Here is a 19,861-nt window from a genome sequence, read left to right as displayed (position 1 = left end):
CACTCCACCATCTGTGCCATCTTTTTTAGCCGCACCCACGCTGAGATCCAAGTGGACAGTGAGTCTGTGTCGTACCGAAATAATCCCGACGGCTAACCCCAGAATTCCCCGGCCCTCCAATTTTAGGTCCCTTAACCGATCGTACGACATGCCGATCCACCCATTCTTCAGTCCTACAGAAAGTTTGGCGCATCAAAGCTCGGCTCATAGTCCCTCGTCAGAGGAGAAGGTTGGTGTCTCAAGACATGTTGCCTCAACTTCGCGTCGCAATGTCCAAACAGCTGACAAGTTTTGTGCCTGCGCTTTACCAATGCGGAGTCGATAGTGATACAGAACTCATATCTATGGAAGATATTGAGATAAAATTCAGTCTTCTCAACAGATGGCCAATCCGTTGTCTTGAACCCTCAGGGCATGTGCTGGACTACTATCGGGCTAGTCAGCCGCCTAGCCTTTGCAGATCCACCCAAGCGAAACTCTGACGTCGGCCGTGCACTTTCCCCCTCATCGTTACTCCGCATTTTAATGTGGTGGATGTTCTCCGAGCAAGGGAAAACCCCGGCGGGACCCCTGAGAAAATCCTCCGATACTGGAGTAGACCTCGAGTTCCTGATCCAGCCACAGCCGTCCCTTGGTTCTTCCCGGCTTATCTCTCTCCGGGATGTCGCTGCCACCTTCGTCATAGTTAGACTGTTAGAGTTTGCCCCTGTTTCTCTTTTACTCTATTGTTGCTTCCGAACCATCCTAGTTCTGCTCTTTTCATCCTTTGACTGATGCGCCTACCGCGCTATGCGAGACATTATAAACTTAGACCTCAATTATGATGGTTCATGCCGGTTATGGCGATCGGGTGCAGTTTTCCATGACGCCTCACTGCAGGCACAGCGGCTTAGTTTACTTCCGACACACCCCACTGGTCTCAGTAAGCTCCGTTCTTCATACTTCACTTAAGAATATAGCCGTATGCTTTAGTATTACGGTACCCCGAAAATGGAAAGAGTCGACGGTCACGCTGATCTCTCACTTTGCGGGCGTACTTAGTTTACCCGTCTTACTAGAAGGTTGGCGCTGAGTTCCCTTTATGCGTGCCGATTTCGATCACATATTGGCATTTGGCATTCTACTACATGCTCCATATGAAACATCTTACAAGATCATCGTTTAGTCCTCTGTCTCATTTATTTATTTGCGCAGCATTGTGTCTCTTACACAGATGCTGAGGGTGACCCAGGTCATATTGGTAAGAGGGAGCTCGTCTTAGCTTCATCATAGGCAGTTCGCCCTGGCTACTAGACTCCAGCACCACGGTGTGGTGCGGGATCATCGCTGGAGACCTGATCGGGTTCGACCAGGCACAGGTTCCTTCTGGGTTATTAATCAGGAACGGGCGCTTAAACAGAATCATGTTTCCACCACGGGGGAGGGGGAAGCAAACAGCCAGGATAGGAACAGACCGATGGGAGCTGACTCCTTTTCCTCAAAGCTGTAAATCTTCGACATCTCAACCACCAGCAGATCGTCAGACATGTAAGCACAGAGTATCCTTGCATGCCGTGGGTTCACAAGGGAAAGAAGGAGGAGTGGAAATTTCTGCTCATTTGGAAAGGCTGGTGCCTTCTCACCAACTACTTCATCAAGCTCTTCTAGATCCATTCGAGACAGCTTCTTCATCTCCTCTTCGCTTCCTACCTCAGGCTGTATGGCACGATCATGCATAACAGAAACAATCACTGCAAGCTCCCCATACAAAATGGAGCCCTCTCTAGCTTGTGCTGGCTGGGAAGCAGTCAACATAATATGGGGGAGTGCTGATTTGATTCGCCTATCCGGCTCAAGGCAAAGATCGATCTTCCAAACATCTTCGAAATTGGGAAAAGACCCATATGATCCGTGGGACAACATGAAAGGATGAGGGTGACTGGAGATTTGAATGTATTAGTGATTGGACAAGAATGGTGGTCTCTTAAGATTTAGCTGACATGTATTGTACTCACCTTATGTGCCGCACTTTGTAAATGTCCGGTAAGCTCGAGTGCAGGCGAGGGCCGAGTCGAGTGGCAAGAGCCAACTCACCGAAGAAGTGGCACAATTCATCGGACCAATCAGCCTTATCAGCCACCACCAACCCGTATCTTTCTGCCCAGCTTCTCCGAATCGATTGGTTATAGTCAGGGAAGAGAAGCTCGATTAGAGGAAGGGAGTCGTGCGGCAATAAATAAGGCTGTTGGATGAACGGCACCGGTGTTACTGGAGAGCCCGTAAGGTTCGCTTCGATATCCCAAGAAGAGATAGAGATTTTATGTTCATGAAGGAACGATGGCAAAACATCTCCCTCTGAACCAGGCTCATTTGAGACAAAAGACACACTCTTAGGGCCCTCGACTTCTCCAGTAACAATGTGGTATAGCGAGAGGACTCGCTCACGAACAACGTTTTCAGTCATCTTAGAAAAGGAATCTGAAGGAAGAGAGATGATACTGAACCAAAGGAGTAAGCAACTTGACGACTTGCTGTAGTAGTAAGTTGCGGGTGGTAGATGCGCGAAGTGTGGTGGACTGAGGAAGGCAAAGAGAAGAGGAACACAAAGCAAGGCTACAATCATGTGACAGAGTATTCAATGACAAAAAATGACCTAACTTTCTTCAGTTCCATCGATAGGTAAATATCAGCTTCTTAGGACAATCCTAGGGTCCATTACCGAGGGAGTCAAACAACGATGTAGATGAATATTCACCCCCCTGCAGAATTCTGCAACACGACCTGTCCGCCAATTCCAATGCCATCAGGGGCTATCCATATCGCTTTGGATAGTAATGACCGTGGCTCACAGGCGGCTATCAACCAATTCGAAAAGGGTGACAGGGACTGCTAGTCATGAAGACTAGTATCAATACTGTATAATGATGACGATGCATGTTACCTCATCCAGCCGGAAAAGTCGAGGCCCCATTCATAGCTAAGGTTGGTCTTCCGGGGGAGTATCCCGATCTTGTGGAGGCAAGACCCGGGGTATCGCCAATAGGCCATGTTCTCCCTCACATGGTATAGAGGTTACATTCAGCTGATATTTACAACATATACCTTCATAGGTTTCTACACCTCCATTTATTCTCACTGACGTCGGTAAGATGGAGAGAGTTCAAATCGGACAATTGAACCATACCTTAGGATCTTTCCCACCCAAAGGAAATAAATTCATAAATTTGACTACTCAACTACTATCCTGCATGGAAGTCGGTAATCCTTTTTTCAACAGTGCGCGTTAGGTGAAGGGAAGAAACCCCCGGGAATAACCTGGGTCGAACGGTCATTGAAAGTGCCATGTCTAAACATTTCTTCATCTTGCGCAGTCACCCCATGCAAGAGATCAGCACATAATGATGTATCATGGGTCTGAGTGTGAGTATTGGAAGCCTTCTTGTTTGTTTATCCCTTTCTTACTTCCGTTTATTTCCCGAGTGCACAGCACCACGCCAGCCATTACAAATGCTGGCTATACTACCGGAACTCTTATTTTCCCAGTGTTCATGGCTAGAAGAATATATCAGAACCAATATATTTTCTTCTTTTCTATGCATAATCGGTGGATCCCACCCTCGAACGTCGAGTTCTACTATAGTATCTGTCCCGACTAATTGCATTTTATTAATGTAAATGGCCATACACACACTAGGTATCTTTCGCATGTACATCGCAAATAGCCCAAAGTACAATCTACCCACACATATTCATTCCACAGTAATGAACATAAAAAGAGCTCATCTTAGCTTCACCATAGGTAGTTCGCCCTGGCTACTAGACTCCAGCACCACGGTGAGGTGCGAGCTCATCGCTGGAGGCCTGGCCGAAATCGACCAGGCACCCGGCATCTACATGAGACCTGATAGCCTCGATACAGGCCTCATGCTCCGCTCGGGATTTTGTAGGTCATCAAGGAGGCCCTTGAATGCGAGGACACCTGACCCCAATTGGCCAGGCTCCCTTACTGCGCCCGAGTCTCGCATATACTCTACGGGGCAGGCGCCGTGCCCAACATGAGCCCTGATCTATGCGATACAGGACTTATGTTCTGCTAGGGATTTTTAGCAGGGACACAAGATAGCTGGATGCCCATGTACCAGCACCCACTGACCACCTGATCGAAAACGACACAGGCCTCAGCCTCTGCCAGGGACTTTTGGCAGGGAGAATCGCTGGGCACCTGACCGGAATCGACCAGGCACCCGCACCCACCAGTAACCTGCTCGAGTCGATACAAGCACTGGTTGTCCACTCGAGACCTGTCGAGTCAATACAGGCCTCAATCTCTGCTCGGGATTTTGTGCAGGGGAGTTATCTGAGCAGGGCAGCTGGTCGGAATCGACCAGAAGCCGGTCTCATTTGCTGCTAGGGACTTTTTAGCAGTATATCTAAGCTGAACCTGATCGAATTTGACCTGATCGCATTTGACCTGACACCAGCACCCAATGGTGGCCTGATCGAGAACGACCAAGTACCACTTCTTGAAACCTGCTGGGAAATTTTTAGCAGTATAGCTGCAAGCTGAGACGGTCAAATTTGACCTGATCGCATTCGACCTAGGCACCAGCACCCAATGGTAACCTGATCGTGAACGACCGGGCACCACTTCTTGAATCCTGGTCGGGCCCGACTCAGGCCAAGGATTGAATTCGCGAACCCCAATAGGGAAATATCTCAGCAGGATATCTGATCGGAATCGATCCAGAAACCCGCTCACTTCAGACCGAATCGAATTCGACACAGGTCTCATTTGCTGCTAGGGACTTTTTAGCAGTATATCCGAAAGCTGAGCCTGATCGAGGTCGACCTAGGCACCAGCACCCATTGGTAACCTGATCGAGATCGACCAGGCACCACTTCTCGGCCTGATCGGGTTCGACACAGGCCAAGGGCAAAATCAATGTTTCAGCAAGGTGACATCCATCGCCGGAGCCTGATCGAGTCGACCAGGCATCGCATCCACTAAGCCCTTGTCGATTCGACAAGGGCCGAGTTTCCACGGGCAACTTTCAACATCCTCGAGGAGCCTTTCGACTTCTCGCTTGCTGCCGTCGTTCCTCCTCCTGGCGGGCTCGCCAGGCCTGTGCCGGCGAGGGCGAGAACGTCTTTATGGTGGTCAGCTTTTCGGCCTCTCCGTTCCGGTTGCTAGCCAAGGAATATTGTTCGTCTCGGCTGCCACGGTCAGAGGGCCGGCGGACCCCAGACGTCGCCAGACTCGGGCACCACCATCACGACGGTTCCGACGAAGCGAAGGAACCGAAGTGCTGGGGAGGTTGACAGATGGGGGGGGTGGAGAGAGGGAGAGGAAACAGGAGGAGAGGATGTTAAAACGAGATTGTCGACGTGTGAAAAGATAAAACCTGAACTAATCCTGTTGGCAGAGCCGTTTGAGATGGAAGCAGGTTGTGGTGAGAAGAAGAAGAGGAGGAAAGGCGAAAGAAGAGGCAGAAAAGTAAAAGAAACACGAGAAGCGAAGAGCTTGCAAGTGAATCAAACAAACAGAATTGAATTTTTCCCACAACACAAGAAGGGCTGTACCACTGCGAGTATTCACTGAGCCTCGCATCCCCAGTCATCTACATCCCACGTCTCGTCATCATGATCATGAGACTCATTCTTGGGTATACCCTCTCATATTGTCATAATGACGGCCCTCGTCCTTCCTGAACAGCAAATTGACTGGGAACGCCGATCTAGAAGAGAAAAAGTCGCAAAGCAGACAACTTCGAATGAACGTGAAGTTATATTCGGCATCGCAAGTTAGCTACCGGCAATATTTCCTGCTCCGGACCCTCCTTCCTCCCATTGTACCGCCAAACCAGCTGAATATCCAGAACCTTGGGGTTTCGCATCATATTACGCAGGCCAACCAGTGGCTACATTCCCTTTCTTTCAATCAATACATCGCAGGTTTCTCCAGCAGGCAGACGCAGACGACTGGGTGGGTCTGGGGTGGCACAGACCGCCTGTTTAGGGTTACGGCCATGCAACAGCAAGAAGTGAATCGTAACCTCACTATTAACGGTATCAATCGCGGTACAACTGAGTCGACAGTCAATACTGCCTTTTTATCTTTCTTGAATGCCATCTCAGACTTGGGCCCGCAGCCTGCTCAACGCCTATGGACCCTCGCACCCAAGAAGCTTGTAGCGGACTTCAGCACACCGCAGCGCGAAAGAGGACTTGTGGCCTACATAGATGGACAGCTGAAAGATGTCGTCACCTGTCGCATTCTGGCACTCGTCGAATGTAAAGATCTTGGAGGGACAATCATTCGCCGAAAATGGATATGCAAAAAGTCGCGGAAGTGATTGCCTGGATAAAGAGCTTTCCCGCGGCAGAGGGGGCTGCTGATTCACGAGTATTCTTGTCCAAGGATGGTACCGAGCTCTATATAAGTGTCTCTAATTACGACGATGGGTGATTGAGGTACATGCAGGGGGGGAGGGGGGCCGGGCTATCTCTCAGAGCTGGGTTCGCGAACATGCGCCCTTTTGGCCCCTGGGACATATGCCGGCCAAACGACATGAGGAACTATGCCCTGATCATTATTGCACTTTTATTAATCCAACATAGTAATTTTTCAGAGACCTTCCAATGCAACAAAGGGAAAGTTACTGCAGATAAGATCTCACTTCTTTATTACTTTATTTTTTTTCTTCTGTCCCATAAATAACCAGCCATTCTAAATAAAGGGAGGAAGACAGCGTAATTGTAGATGGAATGTAAAAGTATCATTCCTCTTTCGCTGTATCCTACTCAGTGCCTTTCAACCCAACCTCTAGTGAAGATAGTATGGGACCATCGAAGAGCAAAAGACCTAAAAACATTTCATTCGGTACACCATAGGTAGGTTGGGTCTTCTCGATGTGATAGGGTATCGAATTATCCTTTTTTCAAGTCTACGCTGTTGTCTGTTCGTGATCCCCCCCTACGAGCTTATGTTGTACGGTGTGGATTTGTTTCAAAGTCGAAGAAGATTCCGATAGAAGGTTCAATACTGCCACCGCATATAGTATGCTCGCCAATCCGCACAAGTGCTCCTGGATGAGTACTGACCTAAAATCAGCCGGACGACCCCGCCCCAATCTTTCGATTATACATGACCAGCTACTACTACGCAATGATCAGAGCAACGTAGCACAAGGCATTAAATTAGTCGGTAATTAGTAGATAGAGATTCGTAATGCCCTGAGAAGGGTTTCCGTTAGGCTCCCGCCACAGGACGCGCAAACAGCCAAGACATAAATAGATCGAGCGGAGCATCCTGCTCTCTCTCGAAGCTATAAAGCTTCGACACGTGAATGATCAGAGCATGTGTATACATGGAGGCACAAAGCAGTCGTGCATGCTGTGGCCCCACAAATGAAACAAGTAGAACTGGAAACTTCTGTTCATCTGGGAAGGCTGGACTCTTCTGGGAAAGATCTTCAAGCTCTTGCTCATTCATATCAGAAAGACCTTCTATCATCTCTTCACTTTCCACTTTAAACTCCTTGACGCGACTACGCATGATATTGAGGATGGTAGCGAGCTCACCACCCAAAATCGAACCATCTCTGGCATTCATTGGCTGGTAAGCCACTGCGGCAATATGGGGAAGTGGTGGAGTATCGCGAATCTGAGGCTCAAGGAAAAGACGGATGCCCCAGCAGCGTCCTGTAGATGGACACTGTCCAATTTGTGTAGCGTAACTCATGAAAGGATTCGGTGGCCTAAAGATTAGCAAGCTTTAATGACTGAACCAGTAATCCAGCTAGAATATACGGTACTCACGTCATTTTGCGTACTTCGCAGAAATCCATCAGTGATGAGTACGGACGGTGGAAGACTCGATTGGCAGTGGCATATTGGGTAAAAAAAAGAGCAGCCTCATAGGAACAGTTCTCTTCGTCGGTCACCAACCACCCTTTTTCCCGAGCCTCGTCTCTGTCGGCCAGTGGGATGTACTTGGGGAAGGGAAGATCAGAGGTAGTGGGGTGGGCTTGTAGAAACGACCGAGAACGCCGAACGAACGGTACAGATGACGGGTATTCAGAGCTTGACTCAAGATCCCAAGAAGATAGAGTTATGTTATGTTCTTGCAGAAACAGCGGCATGACGTCCCCTTGTGAGCCAGGCGAATTAGAGACGAAGGGTGTGCTATGCTCTCCTCTGACCACTTCAAGGTACAGCGACCTCAATATCTTCCGAGCTTTACTCTCCTTCATCGTAGATGATAGTCAGGAAAAGAGGTCTGATCCAGATTAAGGAAAGTAGGTAGGTGATTAGTTGACCCTGATGCCCGCGGATGATAGTAGAGTGTTTGGGAGGAGGGTGGGGGGAGGGCAGCGGTTTGAGAAAAAGGAACAGAAGCAAGGCCACAATCATGTGACAGGGTATTCACTGACAAATCTCACTAATTCTGACCTCAACTTGAGTGAATAATGATTCTATATCGACTTTTCAAATCTTTCTATTCGACAACCCAACCCATGCACGTGGCGGCCAACAAACTCTCCTAAACTTAAATATTGACTGCTATGGGCATACGGCTCTTTCCGGATCGATGAATGAAGCGCAGTGATGCCGTACTGACCTAGAGCTTATGCTGTGTCAAGGGCTCTTAATGAGGATAGTCAAGGGAGGGGCGGGGTATGTGACAGCAACGGATGTCATTAAGGCAGCCTGTCAAGGTATCATTATCTTTGAAGACACTCACCTTGGTGTCACTACAATGGGCCCTCGTTTCTTTTTCTTTGAGAGCTTGACTTGATTGCGTGAGGACGGTTCATTCAAGATGATTGACGTCTCATAAGCTCTGAGACATGGCCCTCGGGGATTACTTGATTCAATGACAACATGTCAACGCACGGCGGGTGACTGAACCAAGAATTTAGGTACACCGATTTATCAAAGACTGGCTTCGCATGTCGATGCAAGTTCTCTGTACCAACATTTTCAAGCTTAACAAATAGCTCATGCTGTGGATTGGTGTCTTTCCAGTATGATAATGATAATATTACCTCGAACTCCTTACATATTGACAATGGATGCGCAGCTGGGGTTGCGACAATATATATATCTCCGGCAACCATACTACTACCGGGTTCTGATACTATCCACGCACGAAATACCCAGGTGACTTAAAGGACAACTAGATGATAAATACAGGATATAGATACACTGTAGAATATAGTCAGATGGGTGGTGGTATGCTGCCTCGTTGAGCGTGGTAGTCCGAGTCATTTAGATCTTTGGCAAGAACATAAAGCAGAATAAAGCTCGAGCAAATAAGAAGTCCTCGATGGTCTAACGGTCATGATTTCCGCTTGTCAATCCCTTTCGGGAACAAGCGCGGGAGACCTGGGTTCGACTCCCAGTCGGGGAGATTTCTTTTTGCATTTTTCCATACCTACTCACTACTTACTACATTACATACACTACACTTTTTGTTGGCGTGATATGAACGCAACACAGGCAATTCATTTGTCAATTCAGTTTTTCCGTTCCATTGTGAACGAAAATACACGGTGCACTTCCTCTAGCTCATCCAGTATCAATACTATAAAAAAGTCTCGGCCAGCTCAATTTGTGTTCTTTTATCATGGGCCGCGTCCCATGCATTCTACTTACGCAGACGGCTTTTTATTAAATGACTGACATAGACCTGCATTTTGGTAATTACTCTCTGACGCAATAGCAAGATCAAATGTGCCACTGGATGAGCTATTCTGAAGGTGTGAGTGACGAAGTGTGAGACGCAATGCTTCACTGATCACAAGCGCACAACTCACCTGCCATACTCTGCTCATCAATTGCTGCTAATACTCAGCCATTATGTGTGTCGACTAAAAGCTGAGTATTTCAGGAGCTATTTAAATCGCATCCCATAACACCTAATAACAACAGAAACGATGCAGGTACTCGTCACCAAACAGTCTGAATCACTACTCTGAACGTCTTTGCTATTATATTGGCATCGCTAAATCTACAAAAATGATCAATAATGCGACCAAATTACTAAGGCCTGCTAAAGATAAGGCGACTGACCGACGCAGGATCAAAACAGTGATCACGACTGGAGAATCCGCCTCGCTGCCTCCATATCTTCCTCCGAAGGCATGTTGACAATCATGAGGTAGATAATGTTCTGCCATCATGTTAGCATCTGTAAGCCATCGGAAAAGGTATCATAAGTACCTCTTTCAGCAGCTTCTTGATTCCTCCAATGGGACTTCCTAGAGGTCCTGCCTGGCGAATGTCTCTGACTCCCCATCCACGACCAGGAACGCTTTGGCCACCATACGAAGTATGAGCAGGTGAATGCTGATAACTCTCTTCGCGGTGCATCTCATCCTGCCCTTGCGGATCTTCCATCGGTAATCGTCCAAGCCTAGCTGCACGAATACCAGCCGCCAGCCCGCCAAGGGACAAAGGTGGCGATTCAATTGACTGCCTGCCGAGACCTCTTCTTCTATCGGTTCCATTTCCGCCACTTCGAAGTTGCACTAATCTCTCACCAGTCATATGTCCACCCGTAAGTAGACCGACCAAGGAGCCGCTGCTGGCAGGGTGGCTAGGGTCGGCATAACGGGATTTGAACGTTGGCTTATGACCCTGGCTCAAAGCACTATCGGGATTCTTCATCATCTAAAATCCCCAGGTCAGTTCCAGTACATACGATCAATATGGACCCAATAACATACAAATTTGGCCTGTGACCTCCGGTCCCAGTAATCCGAGACGAACTCCTTTCTTCGCTTCGTACCCTTCAGTTTAGACTGATTGTCTCCTCGATGTTCTGCTAACTCATCCAGGTCGGGAAAGATAAGAGGGGCACACTCCGAGAAGGGCAAAGTGCCGTGCGTCTTAGCGTCCGATGACTTGAGTTTATGCCGAACCCTGTTCATCAATCCTGCTCCACCATGCTCAATGGCCGCGGAGATCGTGGAGTTCATGTCGAAGGTAGCGTAGGGTGAGTCAGACCCAGGCTTCCATGTCATAACCAAACAGAATAGACCACGAGGGCGGAAGAACTCATCATTGATCTTGTCAAAGAATTTGTTCGTCCTATATACTATGCATCAGCATCACACAAAACAACACCACACCCTACCACGCGAGTCGTACCTTCTCCTACCATCAACAGCCATAGCCACATCAGTCGCCAACTGTATCAAAATCGAAACAGCTATCGAAATAGGCTCAGGAATGAACATAGTCCCAATAGAAGCCAAATTGATAGCTTGCAACCACGGAGTCGCCTGACACGCTCGGTTCGACGTCTCCAAAAAGTCAAGAAACATAGTCTTGTCGATACCAAAGTCCTCCAGAATAGGAGCATAGGCTCGAATGAAGCCTCGCTTGCGAGATTTTGGTCGTCGCTGAGGCAGCACCACAGGACAAGACAGTCTGGGCAATTCCGACATGGGAGCGTACGGAGGTGGAGCGGGATAATTTTGAAGAAACGAGACTGCTAACCCCTCGATATCACCACCGGCAGGTTCTGAGTCGGCACGATGCTCATTCCCAGCTAATTCATCTTGCGCCTCGTCAAGAACCCAGTCCTCTTCATGTTGTTCGTTGATGAGTTGCTCGACTTCGTCGGCATCCTCCGTAATCGCTTCTCTGACAGTATTATCTGTGTCTGATGCATTCGCCTTTTTCTCTTCTCTACTTGCCTTATAGGCTGATATGCTCTCTGAGGCTAGACCGATGCCGGATGCGATACCCTTGACGAGGTTGGCTCTGAGATCCATAGCTTTTGGAGCAGCGTTATCGCTGACGGTGTCTAGGAACAATGCCACGAGGTTGTAGGGCGTGAGACGTGGAAAATAAGTGAAATATGGGGTGAGAAAGCGCCCATCAGGACAAAGGAACTCTTATAGTATTCTCCCTCTCTTACTATACACCTAAGCTGGATGTTTCGGCCAGGCCCGACAACACTTGTCCCGATTAGGCAGTCAGCGCGACGGGAGGGCCAGATTACGAGGCTGTGCTGCAGCCACACTAGGCATCAGCCATTACATTTGTTGCAAGGTGAGGGCTCTATGCTGAAGGGATCATGTCTATTGGGTAAAATGTATCAATCGGGGTGTGCGACTGTGCTAGGAGAATATAAACCTGATAATTGGCGCAAAAATGGCATCCACGTGAGGGCTGTGCACAAGGATGATTTGTATCGGCAAGCAGCTCCATTTCGACTCTGTCAATAAGGCAGCAATATAAGTGCCAAGGTTGGAAGCCAGTAAAATTTTCTCTCAGAGTATATACTCCAGAGCTTGTCGGCTCTTGGCAATAGCTTAGCCCTGGATGCCACATGGCTTGTCGATGAGAGTTTCGCATCAGTTTCCTTTTCGGGATCTCAATATCCATTCCTTTGTTTGACATGTAATGGTCACTATCCCATTCCACTTAGTAACACCAAGCACTCAAATGCAAGCTCACATAGTGTGTTATCCAACCTAACGCCGTCCCAGTTCTCAACCATATCCAATATAACACGAACACAGTAGAAAAGATTATAAGTAACATTCATTTGGACACATATAGGATCTATGTACCCAGTTCACTCCACCAAACGCCTGAAAATGAATCATCCACACATTAACTGAGATCGGCTCTCACACTCGGATATCATCCGCATTCTTGGGTCGGTATTCGGAGAAGCTCTCTGGCCAGAGGAACATCTTCTCTTCGTTGGATGGCGTCGCAGCGACGAACTTCGGGACCTGTTGTGATATTGTCAGCTTCGATGAATTATGCATCTGCAACACTCCAACATGAACTCACAGCCTGCCTGCTAGAAATCCGCCGCCACATATTAGCCCGGGGGTTGAATCGGGCAGGCTTGCCCACACCCTTGGTCTTCTCCTGATCCTCCTTCATGATCGCTTCTACTTCCCGCTTGACGTCGGAAAATGAGTCGAAACCAATGTAGGGGATCTTGTTCTCAATGCAGTATTCCTCCAACCGCAGGCCCTTGCGCGCAAAGAGAACGTCTGCTTCGCGAGCAGCCGGGAGGTCGGACACGCCGTCACCAATGAAGATGATAAGAGGGATCTCTCCTTCCAAAGCATCTTCTGCTGCTTGCGCACGACCCTCTTTGATAGACAGCGCCTTGTCGTGGCCAAGCTCTGTTTCATGCCTCCAGATCGGCTTCCACTCCGACCCGTCGGACTTGATTTCTGCATCATTGGCGACAATCTGAATGCGCGAAGCCTGAGACAAACAGTCAGCAACTACCCAACCAGACCCTAACTCTCACTCCCAAATCAAATCACCATACCTCTTGCTCTCCCAGGAAAGTGTCCAGCACTTTCTGCAAAACAGGCTTCAAACCAGCACTGATAACATTGAAATCAATCCCCTTTTCGATACAGAACTTGTGAAATTCCTGGAACCCAGGATCAATATCCAACTCCTCCTGCATCACATCGAAGCCGTCCTCGAAGGGGATCCGTAGCGAACCCCACATTTCCTCGGAGACTTCGCGGAATGAGCGCTCGCCGGATTTGATTTGCTCGTCGAGCATTTGGCGGCGCTTGGCGCCACATCCTAGGTTATCGAAGAGGACATGGCCTGTGTCTTGCATGAATATCGTCCCATCGAAGTCTGTCCGATAGGTCGCGGATTAGCGGCGGCACGGTCTAAGTGGAGATATACTGATCCACGGCACAAGAAAGCAAGCATTACAAGCAAAGGTACAGGGGTTACTGTTCTTTTACATACCTGAGAAGCAGACAATCTTCCTCGTTGTGGTACCGTTGGACGACATATCTAAGACAGGTATTTCTTTACTGGACGGGTTGAGAAACCGGTGAAACAGAAGTAATAATAATGCTGATAACGATGATGTATAGATGGCGACAGCCCAGACTAAGAATATGAGGATATGCCCCTGGTGAAATAGCTTCGGGGAGGATAAAAAAGAAAAAAGAAAAGAGGAGAACTTGTGGCGACGAGAAACCGGACCTTTCCAATGACGTACCTGGGCTGTGAAGAAACCGGCAATGATGCGACCACTGCCGACCGAATTGACTGACTAACGGTAGTCTAGCCCCAGTGGATCCAGAATTCCCCGGGGGGTAAGTTGTTGTTGTTCCATCTGGTGGGACCAACAGGGGACCGAATAATGGTGCAGTATGAAGAGGAACTGTGGCTAATATTGGATCCGATCGGCAAGCCGAGGGTACACTAAACAAAGTAAGTAAAGTTCAGGATTAGATTGGCTTTGGGGTTTTGCTCTGATTCTTCCATAAACGTCATCGCCTCTTTGGTGACATAACCAATTGATTTGATCTACTACCCTTTCATCCGGTTACGGAAGGTATCGCGGGCCAACTTGCTCCCATATCCACCAGCCACACATACTGGACTGGTTGAATATTGAATACTTTATAAACCGCTTTAACTATTAAGGTCTTCGCATCAAGCCTGCACTCAATTTTCTTCAAGATACTCATGTGTACACATGGCATGCTCGGTTCCGAAGAGCCACCCGCCACAACTATCTTGCCGAGGAGTGGTTCCGCAAATCCGGATGAAGCCGCTCGGCTAGCGCTGGGTTATGACAACATTCCTTCTCCACCAGGTCAACTTTACGCCCAACCAGAGGCCGTGCCATTCCTAGATATCATCAGTGCCTACATAGGACTCTCCACGATCCTTACAATAAAATCCAGAAAGGTATCATTATGGTATCTGTAGCTTGACTATCTCATCATATTTGCATGCATACATTATAGGTTGGTCAAGTCCCCCTCTTAGGATATGAGACGGCCATCATCGCAATCTATGTATCCAAATGACTATCAACAGCATCTCGATAGGTAGAGTCTAGCAGGTACCGGAAAGAAGCAAACCTAGTTAAACGGAAGGTCTTAAAAAGCCACCCGAGACCCCAGAAAAAACATGGGTCGATGAGTGCGAACCTAGGATCATACACCATGATTGCTCCATCGACTCTTTGCACGAATTCTCTTGCCAAATGCAAAGAAGAGAAATGGAACGGGGATCAAAACCGCCGCAACGCACCCAAATACCGTGATGCCCCAACTCACTCCGATGCCCTGGAACATCGGCTGCACAAATAGAGGGAATACACCAGCTAGGATGGATCGAAGAAGAGTGGTGGCCGCAACTGCGCTCGCGCTGACGCGCAAGAATGTGTCAACCAAATAATTGATTGAACTTTGAAAGATGGTGGTAAACCCGAAGCCCGTTAATGCGATGCCAATGAGTGATGGCCAATAGTTGTTGTGAGGCGATGAGGTCCCTACATCTAATCAGTGTGGCACAACAAATCATATCGGGGAGTTAGGGACTGACAGGCGAAAAGAAATAAGCCCCCCGTGAAGGCAACTCCTCCAACCATCATCGGAGGCAATCGTGCTTCGGGCACGGGTTTGCCATTATTCTCGCGAAGCTTCCTAAAGTAGTATCGGTTGTTATAGACGTTGGCTAGAGCCGCGGCGAAGATTCCCACGAGGAGGGCGACAAAGGGAAGGCCTCCGGTAACATGGTTCCAGCCGCGCTTCTCCTGGAATTCAATGGGAAAGCTTTCGAGGTTTACATATAAAATTGCTGTTGAGATCGTAAGTCACCGCATCCAAAACCTTGCCAAAAATTACTACCAACCGTAAACGAAAGACCCATAGATCGACATGAACAGCCCAATTGGGGTGTTCAGTATCTGGAAAGGACGGATCAAATATTTCTGCGACATTTCGGAAATAGATACGTCCCATTCTTCGTGCTATTGTTTAGTTAGAATGGAACCAATTTGAAGAAGCAACAACTCTCTCAGCATCTGCGCTTGCTCACCTTCGCGTGCAGAGCCCAGTTCTTGCCTTCCAGCCGCAGCCGGCGTGCTTTTCGGACCAACAATGCGGGTGCATAGCTCTCATCAAGAATCAAGAAGTCCAGCACAGATTGCACTACCATCAATATCCCCGTCAGGTATTCCGTCCAGCGCCAACCTAGGCTACTATTAGACACGAAGGCCCCGCCAATGATGGGGCCAAGGCAAGGTCCGCCAACGAGAGTGACCGAGTAAACGACGATGGCTACACCGCGATGTTCTGGCCTCCAGATATCCGCCATTGCACCGCCAGTTATCGCCACGCTAGAGCTGCCGAAGAATCCAGAGAAAAATCGGGTGATCATTAATGTCTGGATATCCTTTGCCGTTGCCGTTCCGAAAGAGAAAATCCCTGCTATGAAATAAGGCTGTATCACAAGTCAGCTCGAATGACTGAACTTGGTGACTTGACGTCTAAACTGACGGTCGCATAACAGGGCACGTACCAAGATTGTGACCATTTTACGACCATAAACCTCGCTCAGAGGTGCCCACAGTAACGGTCCTAGCCCGAGGCCAAAGACCAGCAAGCTGATTCCTAATGTGGATACTTCTTTCGAAACGCCAAACTCGTGCGCGATCGGCAGCATCCCCGCCGAATAGATCGCCGACGCAAAGGTGATCCAGCATGTAGTCATTCCATATAGGATCGTCGTGATGGCCTTCTTCCGAAAAGGCCAATTGATGGAACGGTAGGGATCATCTTGGCCATTGAAGTCGACCAGAACATCGGGGGTTGTTGCCTCGTAGAGTAGAGGATGAGCCAAAACCGCTTCGCTTTTGGTACGCTCTTGGTGGTCGAGAGCCATGGTTGATGTTAGCCCCCAGTTTGAGATGAAACGATAGCAAGCAAATAGCGCTACCACGCCTCAGCTGGGGGAATCCCTCCATTTAACAAGCGTCCATGCAGAGGGGGTCCCCGGACAGACTGGTCTTATGCGCAACCGATGGCCGGAACGGAAGGCTCATGCAGTTTGGTCCGGGGTCGCATAGGCTTATCCGAACACCGTCTGCCTCAGTCATCGTCCGTATGATCCCAATGACATCGGGCTTAGATGCCATGGCTAATTGATCTCCTCCACTCGGTCGCACTCATGACGGCCAGAATGAAGATGTTGAAAGCCCGCTCTGTGCACCCTCCTCCAAACTAATATCGAATTGCTTTTATCCTTACTTCTTCCTGCCAAACCTTTTGCACGCTCGTACCTACGAAAATGGTAAGGGATTAACAAGGCTAAAATCGTCGTACAATTGTCGCTGGGATAGCCTCTAGGGATCGTGTACGTGATGGTCTTATGATGTGAGACCTGCAGTATGCCGAAGAAAGGGAAATTGTGTCCCCTGCTTCACCTTATGTCTGATTGCCTGGTGATTTTCTCGCCCACTCCGGAACCAGCCACTCAGGAATATGGGAGTCATCAAGAAGAGGAAGCATTGGTCCGAAATTGTCGCACGGTTCATGAGCGGAGCCTTCGACGTGCGGAACGCCCGGGGACAGCTCTTCAAAGGGATCTAAATTCCCCGTCAAGAAATCACTAGGAAGGTTCCCTACTACATTGCAGGTTGGGTCGACAAGTGTAGACACATATGTCGTGTTCGTATCCCAGCACAACTCGGAGCCTAGGACCCCTTGCATATCATCTCGATTGGTCGGTGCTCGCTGTCTCCCTCTGCCAGCAGGGTCAAGCTCCTGCATCTCTCGTATGTACTGTGCCTTGGCCATCAGTCGTCTGATAGGCCGCCATAAGGTACCCTTTCTCCCGCTTTCCTTCATCTTCCAATTGTTATAAACGGTGTTGACGTACTCCCATGCGCGGTCACAGTCTGCCGAAGGGGGCCGAGTGCAGATCTCAGAGAGCACCAAAGCAACGGCATGCCACTGAATGTGCGTCTTTGAGTGCCAACTCCAGTGGGCAATTTTTTTGTTTGTGAGAACCAAGCTGGATAGCTTCAATACCTCAATAGATGACAAGAAGAGTTGATCGCGCACAGGGTCCGATAGGTTGTCACCATGTTCCTTCTCATTTAAAGGGTATCGTGCAACTAGCCACGCACGTGCAACCATTAGACGGGCTACGAATGTTGAAGCCAAGCCAAAAGGCTGTGAGATATCACAATGCTGTAAATATCGCTCTTCAAGGCGATCGTGTAGGTTCTGCACTAATGCTTCACGTTCTTTCAAAGACGGTCTGCCGGTCCCATTTCTCGGGCCTCCCAAAGCTGGAACCACACAGCTAAGCTTCCACATTGTCTGCATAACCTCACACCTGATAAGACAGAAATACATGCCGGTTACACCGGCCCTCTCAATGGGTAGCTCGCTCATGTCGGCAGTCAGGTCAGCATCTTCAACATTAAGCGGTAGCTTCGTGTCAAAGGCCGAGTCCCGCACAATTGGCTCGCAGCCATGGTACTCTGATGAGCGAGCATCTAGAAGACAAATGTGCCACCACAGTCGCCGGCGTAGCTCTGTCTCCATAGGCTTGAGCCCAAACACGATGCCATCGCGGTGGAGACCCATAGCTTGTGCGATGTGAAAGATGAGTGCTGTGAGTGACCAGACGGTCCGGGAATCATCTTCGTTGCGTAGCGCGAAAAGGAACAGCACAGCGGCTTGCAATAGCGTGACGCTTTGCGTATTTAGCAGGTCAGCACGGGCCAAGGCCTGTTCTATGGCGAACAGATAGGTTTCTGAAGCATGTGCCTTGGGGACGCCAATAGTTCTTAGGCACTGCTCGGGCTCCATGCTTATTACTGCAGAGTAATATATGGCGAATAAAAGTGCTTCGGTATCCTTATCGAGCGATTCAAGAGACGCAACCGCATCCCAATAGTTGCGAACTAACGTGGGCATGTGGAAAACACGCACCATCGGAGAAACGTTCTCCTGAAACACCCCGAAAAGGGTTACCGACTCAGTCAAGGGTGGATGATAGGGATGAAGCGAATGAGCCAGAGCCCGAAACCCCAATATTGCAGCATTGGATCCCGTGGGCAAGGGTCGGTCTGGAACGGACTCCTCCGAAAATGCAGTATCCTCTTCTTCGAAGGGCTCATGTAGTAGATCTCGCAGTTCTGCAATCTGTACCATTACTCGTCAGCTCGAAAGCGAACGGATGTAGTGAGGGTCTTGGTCGGGACCGGGGCATACCTCATCACCCAGATTCGCCCAGAGCACATTACTGACATAATAGCTCCGTGTTTCATCTATCAATAGGCGGCCTAGATGCTGCTCGATTGAACTCCCTGAGTCTGAATTGCTCGTGCGGGGGACAAATGGGATACGGGAAGTTTCTGACACTCTGCTGTCTGCTTGGGACGATATCGTGACTGGAGCTGCAGAATCAGGAGTTGAGCTTTCCTGATTCTGATGGTACTCAAAACTCCTTATAATAGACTCGAGTCTGGTTAATCGGTGTGACAACTGCGCGTTCACAGCATTGCGGGGCCGCTTAGGAGCTCTGCCGCGTCCAGGGGGGTAGGTGCATTCTACGCCCGAGCGACTGCAGTTGATACAAGGCCGTTGTCGGTCACATTTAACTTTTCGCTGTCGACAGGAAGAGCAAGTGCGGGCGTAAGTCTGAAGTGGAGAGGAAGCACCAGTCGGACTTTGTGGCATTGGGGATATGGCGCTCATCGTGGTTAGACTTTCTGGGCTCTGCGCTCGAAATGTCGTGCAGAAGAAAGGACGCAACTATACTCCGGGATCCAACTTAACCGAATTCTATTTGCACTTCTTAATTATAATGACAAGGAAAAATATGAATTGATGGACTGCAGTTCAATGTTCCGACTGAAGTGAAGTACTACTTACTGCACGTGGCGCCGCCAAGCCGCATAAGCTTATGCGACCCCGACCAGCCGGTCGATGCTGACATACATCACTTGTCCATAAATTCGGACCAAAGATTGCTTCTTCATACAACTACCTTTGCTTTTGTCTGGTGATTGATATTCCGCACACAAAAGCTGTGGCCAATGACACTCATAATAGCA

At 48.9% G+C, this 19,861-nt stretch overlaps 7 protein-coding genes and 1 non-coding gene across 8 annotated transcripts; 2 read left to right on the top strand and 6 right to left on the bottom strand.

Annotated features, from left to right (window-relative positions):
• Positions 1 to 1,401: 1,401 nt before the first annotated feature.
• AtWU_04996 (XPG domain containing family protein) lies at positions 1,402 to 2,443 on the bottom strand (the record flags this gene model as incomplete). Its single annotated transcript, XM_035500106.1, has 2 exons — positions 1,402 to 1,918; positions 1,995 to 2,443. 2 exons carry the CDS (start codon positions 2,441 to 2,443, stop codon positions 1,402 to 1,404), a joined length of 966 nt encoding a protein of 321 aa, XP_035355999.1.
• Positions 2,444 to 5,750: 3,307 nt separating this feature from the next.
• On the top strand, positions 5,751 to 6,332 carry AtWU_04995 (Utp21 specific WD40 associated putative domain family protein; the record flags this gene model as incomplete). Its single annotated transcript, XM_035500105.1, has 1 exon — positions 5,751 to 6,332. The coding sequence occupies one exon, from the start codon at positions 5,751 to 5,753 to the stop codon at positions 6,330 to 6,332; it is 582 nt and encodes a 193-aa protein (XP_035355998.1).
• An 896-nt stretch (positions 6,333 to 7,228) lies between these two features.
• AtWU_04994 (XPG domain containing family protein) lies at positions 7,229 to 8,231 on the bottom strand (the record flags this gene model as incomplete). Its single annotated transcript, XM_035500104.1, has 2 exons — positions 7,229 to 7,736; positions 7,798 to 8,231. 2 exons carry the CDS (start codon positions 8,229 to 8,231, stop codon positions 7,229 to 7,231), a joined length of 942 nt encoding a protein of 313 aa, XP_035355997.1.
• A 1,070-nt stretch (positions 8,232 to 9,301) lies between these two features.
• AtWU_t123 lies at positions 9,302 to 9,391 on the top strand. Its single transcript is given in 2 exon segments — positions 9,302 to 9,338; positions 9,357 to 9,391. It is a non-coding gene; the product is annotated as a tRNA-Asp (tRNA).
• A 684-nt stretch (positions 9,392 to 10,075) lies between these two features.
• AtWU_04993 (similar to An01g00290) lies at positions 10,076 to 11,762 on the bottom strand (the record flags this gene model as incomplete). Its single annotated transcript, XM_035500103.1, has 4 exons — positions 10,076 to 10,153; positions 10,204 to 10,653; positions 10,710 to 11,073; positions 11,134 to 11,762. The coding sequence occupies 4 exons, from the start codon at positions 11,760 to 11,762 to the stop codon at positions 10,076 to 10,078; spliced, it is 1,521 nt and encodes a 506-aa protein (XP_035355996.1).
• Positions 11,763 to 12,626: 864 nt separating this feature from the next.
• Positions 12,627 to 13,780, bottom strand: AtWU_04992 (putative 2,3-diketo-5-methylthio-1-phosphopentane phosphatase; the record flags this gene model as incomplete). Its single annotated transcript, XM_035500102.1, has 4 exons — positions 12,627 to 12,734; positions 12,796 to 13,224; positions 13,292 to 13,617; positions 13,735 to 13,780. 4 exons carry the CDS (start codon positions 13,778 to 13,780, stop codon positions 12,627 to 12,629), a joined length of 909 nt encoding a protein of 302 aa, XP_035355995.1.
• Positions 13,781 to 14,942: 1,162 nt separating this feature from the next.
• On the bottom strand, positions 14,943 to 16,674 carry AtWU_04991 (MFS transporter; the record flags this gene model as incomplete). The annotated part of the gene is made up of 5 exons (XM_035500101.1): positions 14,943 to 15,280; positions 15,334 to 15,588; positions 15,643 to 15,760; positions 15,829 to 16,233; positions 16,312 to 16,674. 5 exons carry the CDS (start codon positions 16,672 to 16,674, stop codon positions 14,943 to 14,945), a joined length of 1,479 nt encoding a protein of 492 aa, XP_035355994.1.
• A 542-nt stretch (positions 16,675 to 17,216) lies between these two features.
• AtWU_04990 (Zn(II)2Cys6 transcription factor) lies at positions 17,217 to 19,484 on the bottom strand (the record flags this gene model as incomplete). Its single annotated transcript, XM_035500100.1, has 2 exons — positions 17,217 to 18,947; positions 19,017 to 19,484. The coding sequence occupies 2 exons, from the start codon at positions 19,482 to 19,484 to the stop codon at positions 17,217 to 17,219; spliced, it is 2,199 nt and encodes a 732-aa protein (XP_035355993.1).
• Between the last annotated feature and the right edge of the window lie 377 nt (positions 19,485 to 19,861).

The sequence above is a fragment of the Aspergillus tubingensis genome (assembly GCF_013340325.1).
Source record: "Aspergillus tubingensis WU-2223L DNA, scaffold_7, whole genome shotgun sequence".
NCBI classification, from domain to species: domain Eukaryota; kingdom Fungi; phylum Ascomycota; class Eurotiomycetes; order Eurotiales; family Aspergillaceae; genus Aspergillus; species Aspergillus tubingensis.
Note: the sequence above shows the minus strand (reverse complement) of the source record. Positions and strands in the feature narration are given on the sequence as shown.